The sequence below is a fragment of the Engraulis encrasicolus genome, chromosome 9, assembly GCF_034702125.1.
Source record: "Engraulis encrasicolus isolate BLACKSEA-1 chromosome 9, IST_EnEncr_1.0, whole genome shotgun sequence".
NCBI classification, from domain to species: Eukaryota; Metazoa; Chordata; class Actinopteri; order Clupeiformes; family Engraulidae; genus Engraulis; species Engraulis encrasicolus.
The window spans coordinates 33694506-33711692 of record NC_085865.1 but is presented as its reverse complement, the minus strand read 5'-3'; the positions used below and the strand labels follow the sequence as shown (position 1 = coordinate 33711692).

Sequence of the window (17187 nt, the reverse complement as noted above, 5' to 3'; positions counted from 1 at the left end):
TTTTCTTTCAATGCATTAATGAACTTAACCCAAGGCATAATTTAGTTTTGTTTACCTTTTTCTGTTATTGCACCTGTATTGGCGACATTAGCAACAACAACAACAAGGTGCGGACAAAAATAGTTTATTGTTCGAACTCGAAAGCAAAAACTGGCATATGGCTTTGAACTGGGCACAGTGATCTGCTTGAACCTATGAGCGTTGAGGACAGGCCACACCCTGCGCTGCACTGCAGATCTGTCTGGTTCAAAGGGCAAGAGGAAAATAAATAGCAAAAGGGAACTTGCTGTGGTTGGACATGATCATGTGGGTCTCATGATTTGTGTGTCAGAGAGTGTGTGTGTGTGTGTGTGTGGGCGGGGGCGGGGGCGGGGGCGGGGGCGGGTGGGTGGGCAAGCATGTTAAGAGAAGTGTAGTGCAACTTGTGACGTACATAAAGGTCCTTCTAGATGTCACAGAACTGAGCGGCCCAGGTCAGAAACGGAGAGTGTTTGCGCACTTTTTCTGCCTCGGTCAATGTTTGAACATACTTTCCCTCTGGAACACATGAGATAGTTGTGTCTCTGAAAACCATTCGAAAGTCAAACATGGAGATTATCTGGAAGTGCGTGGGGTATAAAGAGCGGTAAATATTGGCAGTGGGAGACTTGGGGTTGCCAGCTCCCAGGTGTTCATTCCTGGCCTTGTCAGTATCTGCCAGAATAGACTTGCATATTCCTTTGATGTGTCCTCCAAATGCCTTGCCACTTTCTCCCCTCCAAGATGCTGGTAACTCATTCAATATGTTGTACAACTTTAACCCCTGTTTAAATCATCTGCATATTGTTTTTTTGTACCTGCCGTAGGCTTGCATCACCCACCCCCCAAACACATGCCAGTGTCTCAGTATTTAGACACTGTACAACTTAACTCCTTAAATCACATAGTTTTGTACATGGTGGAGCCTTGGAGACCCCCCCCCCCCCAACACGCACGCATGCACAAGCACAAGCACAAGCACACATGCACACGTCTGTATGCTGTAAATCGGTCAGTGTCTCACTCTGTACGTGGCGGAGCTTAACCCATGGATCGGTCGGGGTCATTAATCCCTCAACTGCCCCCTCGAGTTGAGATTAGGAGGGCACGGAGACCTCAGAGGTAAAAGGGAAGCTCCTGGCCAGGGGCTTTCACTGTCACCCGTGCAATACGTCCTTGCCATGCGCCACCACGTTTTTTGTTTTTTTAAATGGCGGACATGGAGAAGTTCCACCTTTTTCTTTTTGACTTTATTTATGATAGGACAGTGAAGGTGGTGACAGGAAGCGAGTGGGGAGAGGGAGACGGGAAAGGGCCGGCAAAGGACCCGGGCCGGGAATCAAACCCTATTCAGCCGCATGATAGACGAGTGCCCTACCGTTTTGCCACGGCAGGGCCCGTCACCACATGGTTTGCAGTGGAGGAGGATCGATGTCCTGCTGTTTGTTATCAATGCTGCTGTGGGGCTTTCTCCCAGCACTTTCTACTTAAGGTAGTTAGCCAGCTTGACAACAAACAACTGACCTCCCACCTTGACCAGGTCTAAAGTTGCTTTGTAAAGAATTGTAGACAGGATTTCCCCCAGCCCGTTCTCCTTAAGATGGCCAACTTGACAACGAAGGCCTACCACCTTGACTAGGTCCCTTGAAAAGATGACAATTTTTGTGTGACTGCTTGCTCGTTAATTTTTCATATCATATTTCAAAAGTTCTGCACAGCATACACTTTTCCAATGATATTAGCCATGTGTCTCTGATGATGGCTACCACCCCACCCGCCTTTACGAACAAAAGTTTGGCGGGAAACACTCTACAGCTAAGCTTGGCTCTTATCATTAACTGTGGGGGAAAAAAGAGCTTTTCTCTGTTGTTAACAGCAGAACTTTTTTTGGAACTTGAAGACATTTCTCCTTCCACCTTTCGCACAAGTTTTTTTGAGATCTTTCAATTTCAGATGGAAGGGAGAAAGCCTCCAAACTCCAAAAACAAGCCCAGTAGGTTTTCTCATTCACTCTTAGCTGATAGCCGATAGCTTGCCCCTGGAGGCAGAGCGACCGGCCTACCGGCAGCTGATGCTTTTTGGGCGTGTAATTGAAGAGTGTTGCAGCCACGGTGGCCTTTGATCTGGCTGCGTTGCTGCTCGCTGCTCACTAAATGAGAGCCCCAATAATGGGCAGCCACTAACTGTGTATTTATGTGTGGAAACGAGAGAACACGCCCTTCTGCTACGGACTAGTAGCGTTCGCTCAGTGCTGGGAATATGACTCATTGATGCTTCAGAATGCAGTCAGCCCTGTTGGGTGTCTGTGGCTGTTCTCTTTTAGCCGTTCTGCTTTCTGAGAGGGTATGAGTAATCACGTTTCCCTGATCTGGTTAGACTTGGAAAGATGGAAAGCTCAAATATCTCATGATGTCCTTCAAGGGAATGTGTGAAGCTCTCTCGTGTATCCATTCCACTCTTCAAGTCTGTAAAGCAATTAATGCATTTTATCCTGTTATACGTTTCTTAGTTTCTTTTTTATCCTTTTATTCACTGTTTATTTTTGTCTAGCGCATTAAACTGTATCTCTGTATGAATGAAAGGATGAATAACATACAACAACAACAACATACAATACAAATGTTCTTGTGTTGCTGCACCTGATGAAATGATCGGATGCTAGCATTGTTTCTGTTGCTGTTAAATTTCCTGCCTCCTCCCGACCCCTGACCCCCTGACTCCCTGATCCTAAACAGGAACTGCTACGGGTCCCGTGTTTTGTTTTCCTTCTTCGTTTCAGTTGAGTCATTCCATTCCATGTTTTGGCATTCCAAGCATTTCTTCCCAGTTGTCCTGGGAGCATTCCACTTCAGGGATATAGTGAAGGAGTGAGTGCATGAGTGATTTTGACAGAAGGTGTTGAAAGAGTATAGAGTGCAGGGGGAAATACAAACTCTTCTCAGGATCACTTCTTTGGGGAAAACAGCAACAGCAAGTGCACCGTTTGAGGTGACTTTTGTTTTGATTTTTCCATAGGCACATGCCATGAGCTTTTCTCTTTGTGTCACAGCTGTAGGACATGTTTGCCTCCACATGCTGAAATGGTGCTTGTGGTCGGGGTAGTTTTTTGTTTTCTTTTTTTCCTGTGGCATGAGGTAAAAGCACTCGAAAGATGTTCATCAAACATGCTAAGTAAAACTGAATACAGGCCATGTGTACAGAGACATGTTACCCCTCATGCAAACACAATAAATCTAGGCTTACTGAAGAGTAAGGAAGTGTTCTCAGTTCTTCTAGAATTTTACTCAAACATTCTACAACTCCCATAGAACTTTGTGGTAAAAAATCTTGGAGAGTGGTTGTGACATCTTAGTGAGCACTCACAAGTGTGCTAAAATTCTATTCACATACTGTATATGTGTATAACAGTGTGACTTTTTTAATGTATTCAAATTTGTGGGCAAGTGGACACTTTCATTTCTGACCAGTTGGAAACAAGTTGGTTAGCAGTGAGTGATACAAAGTGTCTTACTGACTGCAGAGTAGAATGATGGTGTGGGAAAGGGACTGTGTGTTTTGGACTGGCACACATAACAGTTAACAGTTTTTAGCATACACCAAAATGAATATCAGGACCGGTAAAAATAGACATCTGAGTTGAGCTACAGTGTCAGGGGTCTTGGTCAACCAAGCGGGAAGGAGGATGGGAGGATGCCAGAGTAGAACTGAGAGATGACCCTGGAGACCTGGAAGTCCTTGGGCTGTCCTGTACTCTGTGTTCTCTCTCTCTCTCTCTCTCACTCACTCACTCACTCACTCACTCACTCACTCACTCACTCACTCACTCACTCACTCACTCACTCACTCACTCACTCACTCACTCACTCACTCACTCACTCACTCACTCACTCACTCACTCACTCACTCTCTCACGCACTCACTCACTCACTCACTCACTCACTCACTCACTCACTCACTCACTCACTCTCAACTCAACTTGATTTCTCCCAATACCTCTCTTTTCTCTCTCTTCATCTCTCTTCATCTCTCACACATTGTGTTCATTGTTATCAACGTCTATATCTTCTGTCTTGCTCTTCTCTCTCAGCCTCCCCATCTTCACATTTATCTCCCCCTGACTTAGCACACACACACACACACACACACACACACACACACACACACACACACACACACACACACACACACACACACACACACACACACACACACACACACACAATACACTAGGGGATGTGTGCGTGTGGGTGGAGAATCGAGGCAGCACTGGGCTGGGCAGAGCTGCGTGTTCCTTGACCGCGGGAACTGGCGGTCCCCTCCCCTTGCCCTCAGGGGAGGAAGCCCAGGCTTTTCCTCCTCAACCCCTGCACCAGTGAACAAGACCGCCTCGCCTGAAATGCAGCTTGCAGCTTGCTTTGACGCGCTCTCTCTCTCTCGCTCTCTCGCTCTCTCTCTCTCTCGCTCTCTCTCTCTCTCGCTCTCTCTCTCTCTCTCTCTCTCTCTCTCTCTCTCTCTCTCTCTCTCTCTCTCTCTCTCGCTCGCTCGGGCTCTCTCTCTCTCTCTCTCTCTCTCTCTAACCTCCTCCCACTTGCACTTGTTTCCTGCTTCTTTGCTTCTGGCCTTGGTGTGTAACTTCTCAGGAAGTCGTTTCAATATCTATCAGATTTGGAGTGGAGATGTTGTTGGAATAAACTGCCTCCCCCTCCCTTCTCTCCCCCGGTCTCTGTCTTTTCTATGTCTTTCTCTGTCTTTTTCTCATTGTATTGTATTTCTGCATTGTATTGTCTTGACAGATGACAGAGGTAGACGATGAGGTTGTCTAAGATTTTATTCATTACAATCATGCCTTTTAAAAGAGGCGCGCTTGAAAAGAAATGTGACTGCAATCTTTCTATTCTTTCAGCTCTCCGCCGTGCACGAGAGCCACATTAAAGACTCTCAACTATTTATCATTCTCCTCGATCCCCAATCCTGTTATTCCAGTTTGAATTGTCCATGAATTGTCTTTTGTGTCTCGTACATGTCATGTTCTCATCTCGTTGCATTGACAATCCCATGTCATGTCATGTAGGGTCAAAGGTCAGCTTGTCTGCCTTAAAGAGGACACAGTGCTCACTCATCTCATCTCCCCTCCCCCAGTCTCACAACATCACCCTGTAACCAGTGTTGCCAGATTGGGCGGTTTCCCGTCCAATTGGGCTGCTTAGTATGGCCGTCTGCGGGTAAAAATGGCATTTTGCAGGAAAACCGCCCAATATTTGGCCATTGAAATCAATAGAATTGGGCGGGATTTAGTGCTTCCAGGCGGGTTTTGAGCATTTTTTGGGCTGGAAATCGTCGTCAGCCTCATCTGGCAACCCTGCCTGTAACTGTGACCCAGCTTCTCACTGGAGTGGCAAAATGAGCCTAATGCCAGAGGCATTTTTAAACTCTGTTTCTCACTCACTCATTCACCAACTCAGTCTCTCTTACTCACTCTCTCTTTCCCAGGGAAGCGGTGTGAGAACTCACCTCTTTTTCCTGCCTCCTCTCGGAGTGCGAATGAGGTCTCTGTTCCCAGGGTTTGACATTGTTTACCCCCACCGGATGGCCTGGCGGTCGGTCGGTCGGTCGGTCTGACGGTCTTTCTATCTAGATGACGTGGTGTTCTAGTTAAGCAGCGGGACCAGAGATTAACTCTGTGCTTTTGTGTCATATTCCTTTCTCTCTTTAGTGCTCTCTCTCTCTTTCTCTCTCTCTCTCTCTCTCTCTCTCTCTCTCTCTCTCTCTCTCTCTCTCTCTCTCTCTCTCTCTCTCTCTCTCTCTCTCTCTCTCTCTCTGCCCTACTACCTGCCCTCATCAAGAGTAATATCATCATCAGTTTTTGAACAGTAGGCTGTTATTTTGTTACATCAAAAAGAACCATTTGGACTCGGACACATAGAACGCACACTTATGAAACTGTTAATTGATTATTATTAAAAGGGATTGAAACTATTGTAGCTCAGATACACAGACTTCCAAGTTAATCTGTAAAGGATTCAAATTCTTGTATGAATTAAGTCACTAAATGGAATTTGCATTGAATTGATGGGAGTTTTATGTCTTTGGTCCCTTACTCGCTTATATATTTTCTTTACCTTAGTGCTATTGAGGTCTTGCATACAAACTTGTGTGAATTTACATTCACATGCACGCAGAAGACTGACAGCAGTGTGATTCTCCATGAATTGATATCTCCTCTTTGCTATATGCGTTATCTCTTTCGCTCTCACTTTCGCACCCTCCCCCCATCCTCCATTCTTCTCCGTCAGATGTAGGTCATGAGGACCTGGTGGGATTTACATTGGCCATAAGTAATTCTCTTGTCTCATGGGAACTGCAGCTGCAAAGGTTCGCCTCATACCACCATCAGATTAGAATTGCTGAATCGCCATCGTAATACAACATGGCGTTCACGTCCTAATCTCTTCAGGAATGCCCCTGGCACGGGTCCATCCAACCACCCACACACACACACACACACACACACACACACACACACACACACACACACACACAGCGGATTACGGCCTCTCGTCATGTGGATGTATTACTACCTGTCTCATGGATGCTTTATGGATTGAAGCAGCGTACTGTAGCTTGCTGCTGCTGCTGCTGCTGCTGCTACGGCTGCTGTCAGCCCTGATAGATAGAGCTGATGGTGTCTGTTGTCTCGGCTCTGGGATGATGATGATAATAATGATTTTAAATCGAACTCATTTCCCAGATATTATGACACCTGCCTGAAGGCATGATATTATTACCGTGTGTAGAAGAGATCAGGTCGTCAACGGGTGATTAATGTAGTCCATCGGCGCTCATAATTTGCTTTGCGTTATCGTTTCCCCTGTTAGCCTGCGATCACAAATCCTGGTTGTTGGAAAGACTGCGCTTGCTGAAAGTGGACAGCACCAGTAGAAGTTTCTCTAACAGTGCTGAAGAAGACAACATGACTTTAAGACATTTATTGTATACCATGGTAATTTGAGAAATAATAATTTCCCAATTGGTCTATGATCCCAGGCCCATATTTTCCAAGGGTAACACAGATTGTCAAATAATGAATGCCTAACTTATAACTTGTAAAAGGGAAGTCACTTGCGCTCTAACCTTCTTGGTGCTCCCAGTCCAGGACAGTAGACAACGGTAGAAGGGATGCACCGATACCACTTTTTTGAAAACCGATACAAGTACGAGTACATTAATGTGTGTACTTCCCGATACCGAGTACCGATACCGATACCTTTTTCCACTGAAATACAATGAAAATACATGCATGGCCTTGTTTTTTCCACCTGTGATATTTGTATTGTTCATTTCCATGTAGGTTTAAGTGTTATTAAATGTATGAGGTGGCAATTTTTTCCCATGCTACTGTCAAGTCCACAGAACGTGACAAGATTTTGCATTGCTTTGTGTAATAGCAGTATCGTTCCTGGTATCGGCAAGTGCTTGACGAGTACGAGTACGAGTACAATGAGCAGTATCGGCAGCCGATACCGATACCAGTATCGGTATCGGTGCATCCCTAAACGGTAGACATTTCAACGCAGTGCGCCTTCTTCAGAGTCAAACTATACTGACATCACTGACCAGAAAATAAAGACATAATTCCCTCCCTCTTAGACCAATACTTTACACTTATCATTTGTATTGAGTCAGAGGATTTCCAAAGGTGTCGAATATGTCGATAAACAGTGTACAATTTTCATCGAGTTACCATCATCCCAGTTTAGTCTGCGATCCTTGATCCATGATGTACAGATGATTGTACAGACAGAGCTTCTTCAAATAGTAGCCTACTAGGGGAAAACCTGTTGGAGGAGAGATACCAGGAGAATCAGGGATGTCATCAAAGTGAATGTGAATGTGCCATGCTAGAGATTACCAGTAACACTTCTTAATACTGTACGGTTAATTTAGACCATGCTCCATACAGCCATTGTATATGCTGAGCTTCCCCAAACTTTACTACTAGGAGGAGACCAATAGTAGGAGAAGGGATGTCCAACAACAAGGGTATCTGGGATGTCCATGAAGACTGAATGGGCAGGCATATTCATAATTATCAATTTGGTTAATGTTGGCCATGCTCCATATTTGCATGGAGTTGTCCTCCCTTGTTAAAACCGAGTTACCTCAAACAGTAGGCCGACTACTAGGAGAACACCCATAGTAGGAGGAGAAGGGAATTTCCAAAGCAAAGGGTATCGGCGATGAAGCGAACGCAGAAGAAGAGAGGACGAGATGAATAATGTATCGCTAGCAGATGCAGCTGAAGTGGTTTCCTAACCCACGGCTAAAAATAGAGCTAGCACGAGTCTCGAGCTTCTCCATTTGTTTGGTTCTGCCGAGGGAGCGTTGGACAGGAGTGCTGTTATGTTATGTAGCAAGCAATGCCTACTACCTCTGACTCAAGCATGCGTACGTGCGTTTGGTTTGAGTGTTTATTTGTCAGTGAGTGTGTTTTGAATGTTTGTGTGTCACATTGAGTGCGTTTCACAAGTTTGTATGTGTGTGTGTAAGCATTTCTTGGGTGATGCTGAAGGGATGCGTGCGTGCGTGTTAGAGAGAAATAGTGTGTAAGCATTTAGGGTCTGTGTGTGTGTCTGTGCCAGACTGTGTTTGTGTGGCGTTGTTGCATTGTATTCTATTCAGGAGACTTTCTGTTTGCCAGGGTTCCCACGGGTCATGGAATATCATGGAATTTCATAAAAGTTTTTCCAGTCATGGAAAGTCGTGGATTTTTGCCATATTGCATGCACAGTCATGGAATATCATGGAATTTTCTTAACAGTTGTGTAGAAGCAAAAACTTTTTTTGTTTTGTGTATAACATTGTTTCTTACTGGTTATACTACAACGCTTAGCCAGAGAGGGTTTGGTTTCACGCTGTAATGTGCAACATTCTAGGATGCAATGAGCACTCTTTAGTCTGGCGGTAGCTCGCCGTCGGCTCTAGGGGTGAAGATAATCTTCAGTTTTCACACTTTTTAAAACTTAGCGCTATTTCTTTTTATGGAAGTGGTCACGGAAATTCTTTGTTTTGGGTCTGGAAAGTCATGGAAAATCATGGAATTTTCTATATGACTTAGAGTGGGAACCCTGGTTTGCTTACCTGATGTGTTTTCAGTCAGCTCATGATGTGAATGGGTATGCATTCCTATCACCAAAATGGGGAACTATGCAATCTAATCTGAAATAGTAAATCTCTTTAGAGGTCTGTACTGCTATACATAGTGATTTTTGTGTTGGAACTTGGAAGTGACCTCAATCGATGCTGCAGGAATTGAATCGAAGAGCTTTGTCATCACAATGTGTCATTAGAATTAAAAAGGTTTAATGAAATTTAGAGACTTTTGGATAGATGTCATTAGTTCTTTGTGTTTGCATTACCCTGGGTGAAATTCAAGTAACTTATACATGCTTCTTAGGGTGCATCTAACATTCTACATTACGTTATTGGGTCATTCCACGCCAAATCAACAAGTGCCCGCGCACTTAGGTCTCAAAAAATTCTGAAAATATTACCAAGTGTACCCATGGTACTTAAGAGAAACACTGTAAATTTATTTGAATGTAAGATGTATACTCTCCATGTTACAGCTAATTTTACTGGGGGAGGGGGGTGCCCATTTTGTTCACACTCTTTTTTTTTGTCAAAGTTCACAAGCCCGCAGCTCAATAACTAAACCATGTAGGAAGTTCAAATTTGGCATGTTGGTACATAGATAGGAATAGTTTGTTGCAAAACTGTCAGTTTTGGTCTGTATGATCCTGCATCGTCATGGCATTCCCTCAAAGATGATACAAATTGTACTGGAGTTTTTGGCTGTGCTCTGTTTAGGCCTTCAGAAGACATATTTGTGCCCAACATAGCCTCTTGATTTTTTTCCCTTGTAGAGACAAGTAGGAACACTCTCATAAAAATCTATAAATAGAAAGGAAACCCCATCAGTGTTTGACCAGAATACCTCACAAGTCTGACAAATCATTTTGGGTGTCATTTTCAGAGCTCCAGAACCCCTTGTGGGATTGTCCACAGATTTTTATTTTATTTTTTTCTTCATTCTCCATGAATTCTTCTTTTTAAAAATGCAAATGAGACTTGTCTTATGTGATGTTTTCTTTTGTAATTTCCAACCTGAACATGGGCATCATATACGCCCTGAAGAAGGCCATAAGGGCCGAAACGCGTAGGCATTGTAGCCAAATAAAAAAGTAAAAAAATTGCAACCTTGAGTGCCTCAGCATCTGTCTTCCTGGACCAAGTTTGAGAGCCCCTACACTGATGAGCACCAAGGAAAAAAGGTGAAGACCCTGAAGCACTCCAATTACCTGCTTGTGTTTGAGAGGTCAGGGGGGATTTGAACCTGCAACCCCTAGATTGAAAGACCAACTCTCTAACCACTAGGCCACGGCTGCCCCATTCTATAGCAAAGATGTTCCCCAAAGATAGATGCATCAGATTTTACAGCCCTCCTGGCCTAGCCAATCTTGTTCTCTCTATGTCCTACCTGTTGGGCTATGCTAAAAACTGCTCCTGGATCAGTGGTTGGGGTTACTGGAGTGGTTCAGGGGGGCAGCATCCTGCTGGTCGCTCATTTCGACAAAGCAACACCGGCCAGAACACCGGCCCGGCCCATGTCGTCCTGTCCAACAGATGGCCTGTGTGGCGTAGCGCGCGGTGGGAAGAATCTTCCAGCATTCCTGTGGGCGGTCATCACATAAGCACACATCTGCTCCTCCCGTTCGGTCTGCGCAAGCCAAGGACCTCCACACACACACACACACACACACACACACACACACACGCACACGCACACAGGCACCCCCTCCGGCAGTGCCTCCCTGCCTACCCGCTGTTCACACCAACTGCTTCACTCGTGCGCATGTACACGCCATGGCCTCCAGACTTTGGCGTTTCCTATTGCCCAAAGAGAGGCACGTGTCAAAGGGAAACATGTTTATGGTTTTGTCGCCATTATTGTCCGTCCACCCGTCTACGCCAAACCGCAAGGCCCATGCAGATTCAAACAGGAAGGGTTTGGGCCCGCTGCAATTGGCTGCAATGATATTAAATCATTATGTGTGTTTAGTGTTGATGATGTGCTAAAATCTATATTTGGATTGTGGAAGTTTTTTTCTATGAGGACGGTTTGAGGTGATGGCATCAGGTTCTGTGAAAACCGGAGGTTTACCGCAGTTGAAGTTTCAACCACTGTTACTCTGCATCGCTCGCTTTAACAGGAAGCCAAATGGAGAACAAAACCCCCACGCTTATTTCCTCTCCTTTCAGAGGTGTGTCTGTGCGTCTCACTCTCTCTCCTTTTTATGTCTGTTGGTAGCGCTCTCCACCTTCTCTCGGTCTCTCTCGCGGTCTCTCTCTCACTCTCTCTTCTTTTTTTCATGTTAATGCTGGTAATTGTTATTCAAAATGGTCTGGTCATTTTTATGTCTTGATGTGACCGCATCATAACTCTTTATTCGACTCCGCCAATGTGATTTGTGTGTGTGTGTGTGTTAGGTCATAATAGTTTAGGTGTTTTGTGTGTTTGTCTGGACCTCAAAAGCCATCTGTTGCCAAGCCAAAAATGCCAAGGCCTCTCAGTTGATTCGTCAGGTTTTGATTCAGCTGGTCCCTTACATGTCACCATTTCAGAAGCAGTCTCAGTCATGTCTTTTTTTTTCTTCCTTCTTTCTCTTTCCCTGGAGTCCTGTCCAAGACCGCTCCTTCTGAGTGGCTTCGTAATAAGTGGCTGGTTGAAGGGTTGTCCCTGGTTACCCCGTGTACACACACACAGCGCTTCAGACAGTGTGGGCCCGGTCCCGTCCCGTCCTGTCCTGTCCGTAACCATACATTGTGACAGGGCCCTCTGAGGCTGGCTAAGTGGCGGTGTGTGCACTATGCAGAGTGCAGCCTTCACTTGAGCTGAGCAGCTCTGTTTGTGTGCAGCCAGTGATTGCTTGGGCTCCCTCTTTGCAGTGCCAGCTGCACAAAATGGTTTAGTTTTCCATGTGCTTTATCTCGGTTGTTCAGCTGTATGTGTGCGTGTGTGTGTGCGAGTCTCTCTCTTGCGCTCTCTCTATCGCGCTCTCTCTATCGCGCTCTCTCTCTCTGTCTCTATCGCTCTCTCTCTCTCTCTCTCTCTCTCTCTCTCTCTCTCTCTCTGTCTCTGTCTCTCTCTGTCTCTGTCTCTCTCTCTCTCTCTCTCTCTCTCTCTGTCTCTATCTGTGTCTCTCTCTGTCTCTCTCTGTCTCTCTCTGTCTCTCTCTGTCTCTCTCTGTCTCTCTCTCTGTGTCTCTCTCTGCCACTGTTACTGTTAGTTTGTCTTGTCAAGCATGTCTACGTTCTTTAGTACAGTAGTACCGTACTCACCCCCGCCTCCCTCCCTCCCTCCCTCTCTCCCCTCTCTGCCACCCCCAGGCTCCGGACAAGAGGAAAGCGTTGGAGGAGACCAAAGCCTACACCACCCAGTCCCTGGCCAGCGTGGCCTACCAGATCAATGCCTTAGCCAACAACGTCCTGCAGCTCCTGGACATCCAGGCCTCCCAGCTGCGCAGAATGGAGTCCTCCATCAACCACATCTCACAGGTCAGTCAGAGCACAGATAAGCCCACGCGCACACACACACACACACACACACACACACACACACACACACACACACACACACACACACACACACACACACACACACACACACACACACACACACACACACACTCTCACTCTCACACACGCACACACTCTCTCTCTCTCTCTCTCTCACACGCACACGCACACGCACACACACGCACGTACGTACGTACCAGATATCATCAGTCAGTCCAAGCGGGAACGAGGCACAAACAATAAGCATAACACTGGAATAAGCACACATTGCTATTCAGGGCTCCAGACTAACTTTTTGCACTGGTTGCACTGGTGCACCTAAAAAAATGTTTTAGGTGCACCAGCACAAAATTTAGGTGCACCCAAATGTTTTCACCACCCCATACACACACGCACCTCAGCTTTAAAAAAAAATAATTAAAAATTATAACAATAGCAATAATAATAGCAACAATAATAGAATAATAATAATATAAATTATAAGGAGCACATTTGGAAGACTATCACATGAAAAGACATGACAGTAGGCTACCTAACACATCTTGGCTACAAGCGGTTTGGCTGGTAGAAAAGACCAAATTAGTAGCCTTTTAGCCAGTATGTGTTTGACTAGTAAGATCAACATACCAGCCTTTTCTGCAATAAGGCTACACACACGGCACAAGCACAGAGTTACAATATGAAGATAGATAGATGAATGGATGGATGGATGGATGGATAGATTTTTTTTAACAAACCCTGCTAAAAATGTCATGATTTTTAAAACCATTAGACACAAATAGCCTAGCCTATGTTTACAGTGGAATCTGAGGTGAATTGGGTTTTGTCTATTTCCCCGTTTTTGAGCGCTCTCCCTCAGCATAATGATTGTGGTATCTTAGCAAGCGCTATGAACAGACACGACAGCGTCTCTCCCTTTCTCTCCCTCGTGCTGTCTCGAGGTGCATGAACGATGCCTTGCCGACTGATAGGCAGTATGTAGCCTGCCCTAGTCGCTATCAAAAAACTCTCACAGAAGTCCCGACAGACTAGCGCGTCACCTGTTGTTTGGCCAGCTCTGCACGCGGCTGAAATGGGCAATTATCCGCACCAGTCTGCGTTTTTGTGTGGCAATGTTTAATATCCGCTCAAGCCATTTAGTTTTTCCCCGTGATTGTGACTCTCTCGTGTTTAAAATATCCTCAAGTCATTTTGCTGTTTTTACCGTGATTGTAACTCTCTCGTCCGTTGCAAAACTCGCCTGGTTGAGAACACAAAACTCGCTGGCACATGTGAACTCGGATAGTTGAGCGAAGTCGAACATTCTATTCTGAAACGTCGGGCTGCCTGTGAACAAGGAAGGGGGAGAAAGCTACCGGTAGTTCAGCGGAGTTGAAGGAATGACCGCCTTGACACGTTTTATTGTGTGATGATGGGCCACTACTGTAGAATGAATTAATTTTATGTCCATTAAAACGGTTGTTTGGTAATTGATTGTTCTACTGATGGCTGGTCGCACCGGTGCGCCTAAAAATATTTTCTAGGCGCACCATTGAAAAAAATGGGCGCATATGCGACCAAATTGGTCGCACTCTGGAGCCCTGCTATTACAAACACACACACTCTCACACACACACACACACACACACACACGGGTACAAAGCACAAATATAAACATAACACTGTAACACACTGGCATTAATGGCACAGGGCAAAAAGACTCACATTGGCATTGCAGTTCATGTGCACACAGAGTAGCGTTAGGGGTGAGCAATATATCGAGATATAAGATATATCGAGGAGAGCCATCTCAATATAGATTTTGGCATATCGAATCTATCGAGAAAAGTGATAAACTTTTAAAATTCTGAGATTGCCAGAGGCAAATTCTTTTCCTCTGCGCTGTTCTTGCACCAGCGGACGCTTCTGCTTCCCGTCTGTGTCTCGGTTACCATAGCAATAATAGAAATGCGAGAAGAGATTGCTCCGATTCCACTTTGCCATTACTTCGATTTAGCAAAGTTCTGGCTGCACAGCCACAGCCCAGACAGTTTTGTCTCGAAGTATACATATAAATGCCAGTTGTCTACTAAGAATTAGTTTTATGTAGTTTTTTTGCCTCTTTTAGGGGGAATTGAACATTTCGAGATATATATCGCATATTGAGATATAGACAAAATATATCGAGATTTTTTTTTCTTCTCCATATCGCCCAGCCCTACACACACACACACACACACACACACACACACACACACACACACTGGCATTATGCACCCAGAAGAGAGGAAATAAAACAGCCTTGTACGGACCAACGCAGCTGCGACTTGGAATCCCTCAGCTAACCACGCATGGCCTTGGTCTTGGCTCAAAATACATACAGTGAAACACACACACACACACACACACACACACACACACACACACACACACACACACACACAGCTGCACCACCACCAAGATGGGTCCAGATCTATCTTAAAAAAATAGAATTCCGTGCATTAAATCACACATGGCATGCATGCTTATATTTAGCATCTTATTCCTGTGTGCGCACGGTGCATACACATGTAACATGGGAGCATCCATATGTGTAGAAAGGCCACAGTCTGCTTACAGCTTGTAAGTTACAGGGCCCCATGTTGTGTAGGGACACCCGCAAGGCCCATATTATGCAGTATAGCGTATACGAGGAGGAAATGGAAGGCATGTACTTGTTAAATGGCTGTCTTGAAAACGGGGTTGTTTGGTCATGCTGGCATCAGCAAGCCTCAACGACGCTGCTGGGGTGAATTTCTCAAAACCAAAGTTGCTTACTACATTAGCTACTTTGTTGTTTTCAATGCATTTTCCCATTGGCAACTACCGAAGTTGCTAACAGGCTAATAACTTCTCTTTTGAGAAACTCACCCCTGGTTTTCCCTCGCTAGCTATCTACTGTATAGGCTGTCGTCTATCTTTTACAGCCATGTCTTCCCCTCTGCGCTCCCTTCCTGTCACAGCTGAGTCTCTGAAAGTCCCTTTGTGTCCCCCTCTGTGTCCTCTCCCCCTCTCTCTCTCTCCCTCTTCATTGCCTCCCACTTCATTGACTGGCCCTTTCCCGTTGTGTGCGGCTTCTGTTGAATATACCCTGTTTGTGGTTGAATGTGTTGAATGTGTGCCTGCCTCCCTGCCTCCCTGCCTGCCTGCCTGCTACGCAGAGTCAATGAGCGATTCAAGCTAATCCAATGGTCCCTTTTTGCTGGTTCTCTATGCTTTTCACTCAGCCCACTCACCCACACACACATACTCAGACACACAAACGTACTCACACGCTCACGCTCACATTCACACTCACACTCACACATTCTCACTCTTGCGCACACAGACACAGACACAGACACAGACACAGACACAGACACAGACACAGACACAGACACTCTCACTTTCTCTTTCTATCTCTCTCTCTCTCTCTCTCCCCACTGTCCTTCACTGCTCGGTGGCCTCTCGCTTCTCTGGTTCAGCTGTAGTCATAGCGAAGGCTTAGTGCCTCAGGTTAAACCCAAGTCTCTCTGCACAGCCTGGCTGACTGCTGGTGTTGTCGTTGGGAGCCAACTGATCCCATGAAGTCATTAAGAGCTCAGGTCTCTTCAAAGACTCACACACAGAGAGAGAGAGAGAGAGAGAGAGAAAGCGACACCCAATGTGACATTCATGCACAGTGTGTGCCTGGCATTGCCTTTTTGCGCTTGGTTATGCTGCAATGCTAAGTGACACAGTTTGTCTTGTCTGCCAATAAAGACATGACAAATGGACACTTTTTTTTCTTTTTTTGACCCAGAAAAAAAAATGTACGTCAATGTGGGTCAACAGCCATAGTCAAACAACTATTGGTAACAGAAGCAAGAGGCAGTTTTTTTGCTTATTATAGATACTTTGAGAATAGAATAGAGGCCTATATAATATAATATATGCAGAAGTTGTGCAGAAAGTGAGGGGGAGAAGGATGGAATGGTAAACGAACAGAAAGCCACCGTGACAACACGATGCAGAGAGCACAATGCAGAGAGCAAGAGGGAGGGGGAGAGATCCTGTGTAGAGAAGGAGGTTTTGGATCTAAAGGCATGTTTTTAACAAGCAACCTGCTGCGCTGAGGGGGGAAACTGCGTCTTTGAGCAGAGGTGGTGCGCCATGCCTCAGGTAGAAGGCTGGGCAAAAGAAGAGACTGGATCCAATCCACATCTACCAGACAATGCTTGAGAAGTAGAAATACAGACAGACAGACACCTCACTGATCCTGGTTTACATTGTAGGTCAACAGCAACAACTGGTAGTTGAAGCAAGCTGATGTTTTGATTTTCACCTACTGTGGGCCTATTAAATATAATGCCCAGACCTTGTGCAAAGAGACACAGAAAGAGTAAGGGAGAGGGTAAGAGAGTGGTACAGTAGAGAAGACTGTGGATCTAAAGGCATGTTTTTAACAGGCTACCTGCTGTGCTGAGGGGGGAAGCGGCGTCTTTGAGAAGAGGTGGGGGGTCATGCCTCAGGTGCTGCGCTTGCTAGTAGCCTCCA

General features: G+C 45.5%; 1 protein-coding gene across 3 annotated transcripts in view; it reads left to right on the top strand.

Moving 5' to 3' along the window:
• abi1a (abl-interactor 1a) overlaps positions 1-17187 on the top strand; it is an 81563-nt gene that overhangs the window by 6144 nt on the left and 58232 nt on the right. For all 3 annotated transcript variants that reach the window (XM_063206955.1, XM_063206956.1, XM_063206957.1), the window contains exon 2: positions 12466-12633. In XM_063206955.1, coding sequence (XP_063063025.1) covers positions 12466-12633 — 168 coding nt within the window. The remainder of the gene's footprint in view (positions 1-12465; positions 12634-17187) is intronic.